Genomic DNA, 10452 nt, shown 5'->3' on the forward strand with positions numbered 1-10452 from the left:
ATTAATGGTCCCCGATTAATCATTGCCTAGCCGATTAATCCCTTGACCACAGTCCATTACGGAGCCTATGTCGAACGTTTTCTACAACCTTGCATAGTAGTATTAATATAGGGTAGAAAGATGGTGAATTTTAAACAGAAATTGAAAAAAAAGGTCAATTATGACCATAAAAAACGATCATAGATTCAAATTCCCCAAACCCTTAGGGCTCGTTTGTTTTTTTGGCAAAAAAGACTTTTTGGAAACTTATGTCTGCAGTAGGATAGATGTTTACCCAAAAGGCCATTCGTTTTCTGGAAGACAAAAAACCCAAGATCATTTTGTAATAAGACTTTTTGTATGAATATACAGAAAAGACTTTTGGTCCACGTCTTCTTCCGCAGACACGGAAAAAGACTAAACACATTTTACCACTTCCAAAACAAACAACACCTTACACTCTCTCATCGGTAATATTCCACCAAGTTGCCGAACCGAACTCGCCTCGCCGAATGGTCGGCCCGATGTGTTCGCCGAGGTTGCCGAATTACTTGCCGAGTCCACAAAGTGTATAACCTAACCCGTAAAATTTTAGGGAATATATAAAAATAGATACTCATGTTTGGAGTCACGCGGTAGAAAATCGGCAGCAGCATGTATTGTTAATCAAGTTTGATGAAGTCACCTCGTAAGTCGTAACCGGATGAGATTCTCCTCATTCAAAAATCAAACACGACTCCAATTCCAAACTACAAACTCAAAATCTCAGTATGGGCCTACCGGAGATCGTCGACGTTGCTCGGAATTTCTCCGTTATCATCAGAGTTCAGGGCCCTGTAAGCTTCTAGTTCTACCTATTTTAAAGTCAAAACCCCTTTCTCCCGTAACCTCAAATTTTGAACTGTTTTTTTCCCCTCATATTTGATTAAATTCAGGACCCAAAAGGACTGAAGATGAGAAAGCACGCTTTCCATCATTACACGTATGTTAATTGCACTTCAAACTGTTAATTCCGTAGTTGCTTCAGCTCTTCATTCTTGTTCTATCGATTAATTCCTAATACGTTTATGTAATTTTATGTTAATCGTAATTACCAGTTTTCTTCCAACTCTTAACTGCTTCACCAAATCCATTCAATAATTAGTCAATCAAGATCATAATCAGTTTTTGACCAACACTTAAACTGCTAATTGCGACATCAAAATTCAAACCCACGAAAAATCATCAGTGATGCCACTGGTAGCTTTGTAGAGATGTTTGTGATTTGAATTTGATCATGAGTAGTGATTACTGATAAATTAAACCTGAATTCGGTTTATTCCAGCAAGGAGAAACTCCATTTCTATGTGTTTGGTGTTGGTTTGGAACAAACCCTAAAGTTTTGATTCTACTTTTTGGTTATTTTATATATTTGTAGCTCAGGGAAAACGACTCTTTCAGCATCTGGAGTGTTATTGCCTACTTCATTTAATGTTAGCAGTGAGCCAATGTCATTGGTTCTCACAGTTGCATCCATAATCGAGCCATTTCTTTCACCAAAACATAGAGATCACATGTCTCAGGTCAAACATGAGTTGACTTTTCTTATAAATTTGGTATCGTATGAGATATTGGTGTGTAACTCTGATTTTTTTTTTGTTTATATATTTGATCAGGTCAAACCAGAGTTGATTTCTGGTGCTCAGATAGATATATTTGTTGAGGTAAAAGATATAATTTCCAATACTTAGGCGTTGTTTCTCTTTTACTTAATGCAAAAGGATTAATTTAATCAAGAAAAAAAAAAACACATGCAGGGGAATGCTAAAGGAACTCCTCATTGGCTATCTGCTGAACTTATAACGTTGGTAGACATGTTTTTTTGCTTGTACTTCTATTTGTTTTTTTTACTAAATTACCCCTTGGTGTTGCCAACAAAAGATGTACACTTTGACTTTTAAGGTCAAACAAAGTTAAATACTAGAGTAAATTACACGAATGGTCCCTATGGTTTGGGGTAATTTGCTCGTTTGGTCCCTAACTTATTTTTTTAACTTAGAAGGTCCTTACTGTTATTTTTTGTTACACACTTGGTCCCTAATGTTTGTTTTTGTTACACGCTTGGTCCCTATCTTACCTAAAAAATTTATTATTTAAATAGAGAAAAATAGTGGGGTAGGTAAGATAAGGTGAGGGGGTGAGTTTGGGGGTGTGTTTATTTAAATAAATTAAAAAATCAAGGGAAAAATAGTCTTTTTTAGGTAAGACAGGGACCAAGCACGTAACAAAAACAAACAGTAGGGACCTTCCGAGTTAAAAAAATAAGTTAGGGACCAAACATGCAAATTACCCTAAACCATAGGGACCATTCGTGTAATTTGCTCCAAATACTAATTTGAATTCTCAAAAGATATAGACGATGTATCGTTTATTATACTCAAAGGTCAAAAAGACTATATCTTTTGTTTGGGAAAAGACAGCTGCAAATTTTTATAGATAAATTGTGGAATCTTTTTTAAAAAACAATTAACTTTTTATTTTTTATTTTTGTATGAAGGTTGATATTCCAGGTTCATCTGTTGCTCTTGAATCTTTAGTAGGAGGGTCATTGGATCATGGGTGGGAAGTTGGTTGGTCTTTAGCCTCATATAATGATGCTCATCAATCGATTTTTGATTCTAAACAAAAAGAGGTATTTAATTTAACAAACATTACATCATTTAAAATTTAAATACTCTGAATCATCGAATGGAATTGTTGATTCCATTGAAACGAAAAAAAAAAGTATGATTGTTTTTTGTAATAGAATGGATAATTCTTGAAAGAATGTGAATTAACGAAAAAGTCCTTTTTTTTAACAGAAAAGTCCCGATTATTTAACATTTTGCCTAAATTAACAAAAAAGTCTTTTTTTTTATTATTTTATTTTAACAGGAAATGACAGAGTATGTGATTTTCCCAGAATAATGGGACTTTTCTGCATAAAACCCTTATTATTTATGTAAACCTCCAATGACTTCAATTTTTTTTTTTTTTTTTGAAATTTCATGGGTTTAGTTAAATTATGATTTCTATTGCAACTTTTTGGGGTTTACTGAGCTTTTACTATGTTTAATTTTTTAGTTTTTTTAAATAAAAGTTTGTTAGTTCTAATTATATATTGTGTTCAGATGGAATATAAAAAATATTAATTGATTATTTCAGACTCAAAGATCTTCAATGCTGGAATCACAATCAACTGATCCAACTCTAATAGGAAATTTGGGGACTCGAATTGCAATTCTGAAACTTTCCACAAAAACTTTTGAGGTGCTTTTCATTTTTCTTTCACCAAATATATTTTGTGTAAAAATATATTCTGTTATTTTGTTTTTGTTTTCAGTTGCATAAATCTGGAGAATTAGTGGAAAATGATTTTGTGTAGGATCTTCCAAACCTAAAGATATGTTCTTCAATTAAGAGAGGAGATCTTCTTCTAGCAATTGGTGCTCCTTTTGGTGTTTTGTCTCCTTCCCATTTCTCCAACAGGTCATTCAACAAATAGCAACCTACTTTTTTTTTCTTTTTTTTTTTATTTATTTATTAAGTCATTCTATAATATAAACAAGTTTATGAAAAGTTGAATCTTATAATGAACAAATAAATCAAAACTTGGATGGTTTTAGTAACAACTTTTAGACTCCAATCACTAAGTTAGAAATGAAATAAAAATATGTTGTCTTGTATTGTAATTTGAGTAAATTACACGAATGGTCCCTATGGTTTGGGGTAATTTGCACGTTTGGTCCCTAACTTATTTTTTTAACTCGGAAGGTCCCTACTGTTTGTTTTTGTTGCGTGCTTGGTCTCTGTTTTACCTAAAAAGACTATTTTGCCCTTGATTTTTTAATTTATTTAAATAAACACACCCCAACCCCATTTCCACCTCACCTTACTTTACCTTACCTTACCTACTCCATATTATTTAAATAAATTTAAAAATCAAGGGCAAAATAGTCTTTTTAGGTAAAACAGGGACTAAACGCGCAACAAAAACAAACTTTAGGGACCTTCTGAGATAAAAAAATAAGTTAGGGACCAAACGTGCAAATTACCCCAAACCATAGGGACCATTCGTGTAATTTACTCTTGTAATTTTGTCTCTTACTATTTTAAGATGATTGACAATTTGACATATTTACCCTTTGCTATTTGGAGCAGTATATCAGTTGGCTATGTTTCCAATTACTACCCTCCAAGTTCCTCTCACATATCATTGTTGATGGCAGATATTCGATGTCTTCCTGGTGAAAAACATTTTTCTTTTGATTTTTTTTAGTTGCATTAAAAAATTAAAATTGATTAATTATATATATTTTTTCAGGAATGGAAGGCAGCCCGGTTTTTGGGGAACAATCAAAGATAGTTGGCATGCTTACAAGGCCACTGAGGCAGAGGGGTAGTGGTGCTGAAGTTCAGGTAATATTTTTATTTATTTATTTATTTTTTTTATAGAAAATAGAAAAAAAAAATACAATCAAAGTACAATGCCTTGATAAGAAAAAATTTGAAAGTTTAAATCTTGTTTTGATAACAGCTTGTGATTCCATGGGAAGCCATTGTAACATCATGTACAAGATTTTTATCACCCAACACAAAAACCCCCTTAAAACGCCACGTCATCCCTCCAAATCCCATAGAAAACACCACGTCATCAATATGTCTTATAACAATCGGTGATGGTGTATGGGCATCCGGTGTTCTACTCAACCACCATGGCCTTATTCTCACTAATGCTCACCTTCTTGAGCCATGGCGCTTCAAGAAACCTCATGAAAACCATAAAAACACAATTTCCAATATCTTTTTCACCCATTCAAAAGAAGCTAAACAAGAAAGAGAATTCAATCAAAGGGTACAAGTTCGGGTGGATTATGTGGATAATCGTGTTTGGTGTGATGCAAATGTGGTGTATGTTTGTAAAGGACCTTTGGACATTGCAATATTGAAGCTTGAGTTTGTGCCTCATAAGTTGCAACCGATTGTTATGGACTTTACTTGTCCCTTGATTGGATCGAAGGTTTATGTTGTTGGACATGGACTTTTTGGCCCTCGTTGTGGTAAATATTGTTTTTCATAATTTCTTTTTAAAGTTTATGCCATGAAAATTAGAATAGTTCGTTTTGTAGTCAAGATTACAGGGTTAAATGGAAAAAAGATAGCAACATGCTTATGTTGATTTGTATAATACAACATTCCGCTTTAAAAAAAAGGGAAATCTCTTATAAAGTCTCAATTTTGGTCTATTTACAGTTTAATCCCAACTTATATTTTTTGAACAGAAAAGTCTCGATTATTTTATATTTTGCCAAGATTAACAAAACACTCTTTATTTTTTTTCAACAGAAAATGACAGATTATCGTATAAAATTAGATAATCGAGACTTTTTTGTTCAAAATATAAATGTTGGGAGAACCAAAATATTAGGACTTTATTGGAGATTTCCCTTCAAAAAAATATGTGTTTATTGGATGTATTAAAGTTTAAGTTCATAAAAAGTACATGATTTTGTCACATGAAAATTAGAATATTTCTTCGTTTAGTCAAAATTAAAGAGTTAAATGCAAAACATAACATCATATTCAATACAATGAGATTTTCACTTAATAATTGGGTAGATTTTTCAAAGTATAATGCCCTAATAAGAAAATAATGTAATGTACAATGCTATAAATTTGAAAGTGTAATGATTTAATAAGAAAAATATCAAAGAGTACAATGCACTAATAGAAATAAATGAAAGTAGGATATGGTTACAATTAAAGAGATAAAAGTACACTGTTATTTCTTGCATTTACCACTAAAACTAGATACATGTCTATTCTCTCGCATTTTAAACCATTAATCTGATGATATTCATATGAATTTTGCATCAGATTTTCTTCCATCAGCTTGTGTGGGTGTGGTGGCAAAAGTAGTTAAAACTGGCGGAGATGGAGATATTCCGGCAATGATTGAAACAACTGCCGCCGTGCATCCTGGTGGTAGTGGTGGTGCTATTCTTAATTCAAATGGTCACATGATCAGTCTTGTTACAAGGTAACAAAACAAAATTAATCTACAAATTAATTAATTAGTAAGAAATTCATTTTGTTGCATAAATTTTGTAGTTAATGAGTTGTAATTTTTTTTTTTTTAATTTTTTAAATTTTTTTTTACAGTAATGCTAAGCATGGTGGGGGGACAGTAATACCTCATTTAAATTTCAGCATTCCATGTGCAGCATTACAGCCTGTCTTCAACTTCTCAAAAGGTTCTTTTTATTCATCATTACAACATTGAGTAGATTTTTTTAGTGTACTAATAAGAAAAATATTGTAAGTGTAAACAACAATTTATTATTATCCAACCATAATAAAAAGAAAATGGGTCTCATTTGGTGTTTTCTTGCAGACATGAAAGATATATCAATCTTGAAAGATCTTGACAGACCAAATGAACAACTTTCTTCTGTATGGGCATTGATGCCGCCCGCAACCCCTGAACCAGGACCAGCATTGCCCGACCAGCTGCCCGGGCTGCCCGGAGAAGAGAAAAAGGGTTCCAAATTTGCGAAATTTATAGCAAACAGACAAGAATTCTTGAAAGAAGCATCGCCTCTTGACAACAAGGATGGTGATTCTTCAAAATATCTTCCCAGCAAATTGTGAAAGTAGTAATTTATGGCATACTAAGGCGTTTTTTTTCTGATTCCTATTAAGTGTTGTATGTATAAAGTGTTGACTGAATAAATAATAATGTTTAAATAAAATTTAAAAAATTAACGACAAACTTGAGGAAATAGAATGGAAAATTATATAAAGGCAAATTTCTAAAAGTTATGACCATCATGTTCTGATTAAATGTTGTTTGTATGTGTTGTAGTTTGGATAAACGACGATATATTAAGAAAAGGAAAGAGACAATAAATAAGGAAAAATCTTTAAAAGGTTATAATTTAATTGCGAAATGTCTCAATTTCTAACTTTTTTTTTATGTATTAAATAGAATAGAAATACTAATGTATAAATTAATAAATTAGATATGTCCCGTCGAATATATCAAGTAAAATCATGATTTGTTGTAAATATATCAATTTTTTGCATATTACAACTTACAAACGTGAAATTGATCGTGAAGTTTATGAGATCTTAAGAGGGGGATAAGATTTTCATCGTTTTAAGTAAATGTCTTGATTGCATTGTCTCATAACTCTAAGGTTACCATTTGATTAAAAAAAAAATATAGAAGGAAAACTCTTCCATTATCATGACCTAGGTACATGAACCCAACTCACACAAATTTTATTATTTGTTTTTAGGTTTTTTATTCCATGTGGGTTTATTTTAACTAAGGTTTTATGCATCAATATGTATATATTAATAGTTGAGATATCATCTTAAAAATCCAACATCATCTCAATAAAATTTAAGAAAGTATCAAATCCGTAAATATATATATATATATATATATATATATATATATATATATATATATATATATACAATATTGACATACTTCATATTCAATCTCAACTCTTCATTTCTAATCTCTTTTGATTTCGTATTTGAGATCATGGATACTCTGTATCCGAATTTTGTTTTAAATCTTGATGATTCTCAAGATTATCCAAACTTTAAAGCTATGAAACCTTTTAGTTTTTTCAAATCTTAATCGATTTTTTGTTACTTCAAATATTCAAACCTCACAACATACTGGAAAGCACCCAAGGGCCAAAAGGCAATAAATAGGATGTCGATGAAGATATAACTTTAAAAATAGCATATTGTATCATTAGTAAAGATAAGATTTGGGGAAAAAAACCAAAAGAAAAGTAGGCACACATTATATAATGCAAAATAGGTAGAAAACCCCAAAAAAAACTTGGTAAAAGGGACCCAATGCTCATTCTTTCAAGGGGCCCCAAATTTTCCGGCCTCATATAATAGCAGCCTGATATAAAATATTTTTCACATTTCTCAAGCCCAAATTCATTAGATACGTTTTTAACTACGTCGTGAACAAAGAAGGAAAATCATTGGATGTCTGAAATAAATAAAAAGTGGGAACGACGCCAAAATGGGGAAATAAAAAGAATTGGAAATTGAATTGTCCCTATAACCATATATGTAACGCCCCGTTTCAGGTTCCTATTTCACTTTGAATTTTGAGGGTTTTTTGTGGTCCACGGTGTGGTGAGAGGTTCACCATGGCGTGACATTCTGGAGGAAATGCACGTTTTCATTAAAGGCGCCACGACGTGGCAGTATGCCTACCACGACGTGGTAACGGCTGACTTGAAAACCCCTAATTTCCGTGCTTAATGCCTCATTTAAAGGAAGTGATGACTATGGTTTCCCTCACCCTCAGCCTCCATCACTTTCTAGAGTGTTCTTAAGCAACCCTAGACCCTTCTACAAGTTTGGAGCTCATTTTGGTGTCTTTGGTGCATTTTTAAGGAATAAGAAGAATGCGTGTAACACCCGTTTCCTGAATTGGATCACTGTGAGACATTAAGAAGTCAAAGACATGGTTTTGGGAAAAGCTATGGGTCACGACGTGACAATAAGGTGGTCACGACATGACGGGCCAAATGAGGTCACGACATGAGGAGAGCTGCAACCCAAGCCCATGATCTTTTAGGGTTTGTGAAACATCCCAAAAATACGGTCAAAAAATTCATTTTTAAAATCATTAACTAAATCATAATTACTAAAAACCATTATCAAAACATGAACCATAATATCTCAAATGTCAAAACAGTGTATCCATATCAATCACATGTCAAATAAATCAGAGTAACATATCCCAGGCTAATCATAAATGGTGTGTGCCATGTAGACATCCCGGACTCTTCCCCTTGCTACCAGAAGTACCTGAAACCAAAGCTGAAAACTGTAAGCACGAAGCCTAGTGAGTCTCCCCAAACTACCACATACCATACACATAATCACGTAATAGCATACATTGGGCCTTGCCCACTACATCGGGCCCCGCCCGACATTGGACGAATCTGGCATCGGGCCCTGCCCGACATCGGACCCCGCCCGGCATCGGGCTCCGCCCGGTATCGGACCGAAATTCGGTAGACGTATAACATATCAACATGCATATAACATAACACATAACATAAACATATAAACATTCCTAGGGCTTGCCCCGGCATCGGACCGAAGCCCGGAACATATAACACATAACATATAAGCTAAAATTCCTCGGGCTTGCCCCGATATCGGACTGAAGAAGGGAACATATAAACAAACACATGCAAGAATCACAAAGTCATCAAGCATACAAAACATTCCTCGAGCTTGCCCCGACATCGGACCGTAGTCCGGAAATATATAATCTACATCGGGCTAACCCCCGGCATCGGACCTAAGTCCGGCATACGCTAGCATACATAAACGGGCTGGCATTGGTGCCTTCGACACGTTCCTACTGGAGGAGAACTCACCTCACAAAGTTGGCTGTTGAATCTCTCGATAAGGGGTCTCTATCGGCTGCTTCCGCGACTCCTCAGCTAACATCATCACAATATCACTTAATAAATGTCCAAAATCTTTCTTAGGTAGCATGACTACATTACCCTTGGTCAAAGTCACATTCTTTCAAGTCAACGTTCTGGGTTAACTCAACTCGCCGAGTTCTATGAATCAAAAGTCTTGAACTCGCGATCTAACTCGTCGAGTCACCCCCTGACTCGCCGAGTTCCCTGGCTACTTATAGTTGCGATAAAACGAGTCAACTCGTCGAGTCCCTTCACAGACTCGCCGAGTTCTATCTTAAACTGAATCGGGAGATAACGACTCAACTCGTCGAGTCCTTCTCTAGACTCGATGAGTTCCTCAGTCTGTTTGGACCATCTTAAGGGATTAAGCCCCTACTCTTCAGATCCAAGCTTCTTATTTCTCCTATACACTGAATACGTCCTTTTAGGGGTAAAGTTTCCAACTTTACCCGTTAATAGCCCTTCCTCAAGGGTTTAGCTAAAACCCTAGTTCTCTAGGACATAGATCTTGGTCTAAAAGCCATGATACTCCAAACTAAAGCATTCTAGCATAGATCTAGGCCTTAGATATCATTTGAACACGTAAAGCTCCTAACTTTCCTTCCATGCATGGCCTTTTGGGGCTTAAAAGGCCATAATAACACCTTAAAGCTTGCATGGGGCTTCCATGGCCATAAAGTTTGCACCTTTATGCCATGAAACCCCTTTTAGACCCCAGATCTGAAAGGTAGGTCACTTGGGACGTCCATTTCCCAAGGACTAAGCTTCTTGGACCAAAAACCCCATAAAGTGACAAAGAAGAGATCTAACAAGTTATTAAGCAAGGTTGAGACTTGCTTACCAGAAAATGAAGAGGATGAGAAGTTATTTTTGGATCTACTAGCTTCCTTTTGAATCTCCAAGCTTCTTCTCTTCTTCGCAAGCTTCAAATACACAAATTTCACTCAAAAATGGCTCATAAACT

At 34.5% G+C, this 10452-nt stretch overlaps 1 protein-coding gene across 2 annotated transcripts; it reads left to right on the forward strand.

Moving 5' to 3' along the window:
- Positions 1-622: 622 nt before the first annotated feature.
- Positions 623-6769, forward strand: DEG15 (protease-like protein). 2 transcript variants are annotated; one of them, XM_079085930.1, is made up of 14 exons: positions 623-815; positions 915-961; positions 1397-1541; positions 1635-1682; positions 1776-1826; positions 2516-2650; positions 3163-3267; positions 3383-3486; positions 4159-4244; positions 4322-4416; positions 4535-5057; positions 5875-6037; positions 6160-6251; positions 6392-6769. In XM_079085930.1, the coding sequence occupies exons 1-14, from the start codon at positions 750-752 to the stop codon at positions 6646-6648; spliced, it is 1917 nt and encodes a 638-aa protein (XP_078942056.1). In that variant the 5' UTR covers positions 623-749; the 3' UTR covers positions 6649-6769. The 2 variants fall into 2 exon arrangements, with proteins under 2 accessions (XP_078942056.1, XP_078942058.1); XM_079085932.1 differs by lacking the exon at positions 915-961.
- Positions 6770-10452: the final 3683 nt, after the last annotated feature.

Source organism: Lactuca virosa, chromosome 1, assembly GCF_052849685.1.
Source record: "Lactuca virosa cultivar CGN04683 chromosome 1, Lactuca_virosa_CGN04683_v6, whole genome shotgun sequence".
NCBI classification, from domain to species: domain Eukaryota; kingdom Viridiplantae; phylum Streptophyta; class Magnoliopsida; order Asterales; family Asteraceae; genus Lactuca; species Lactuca virosa.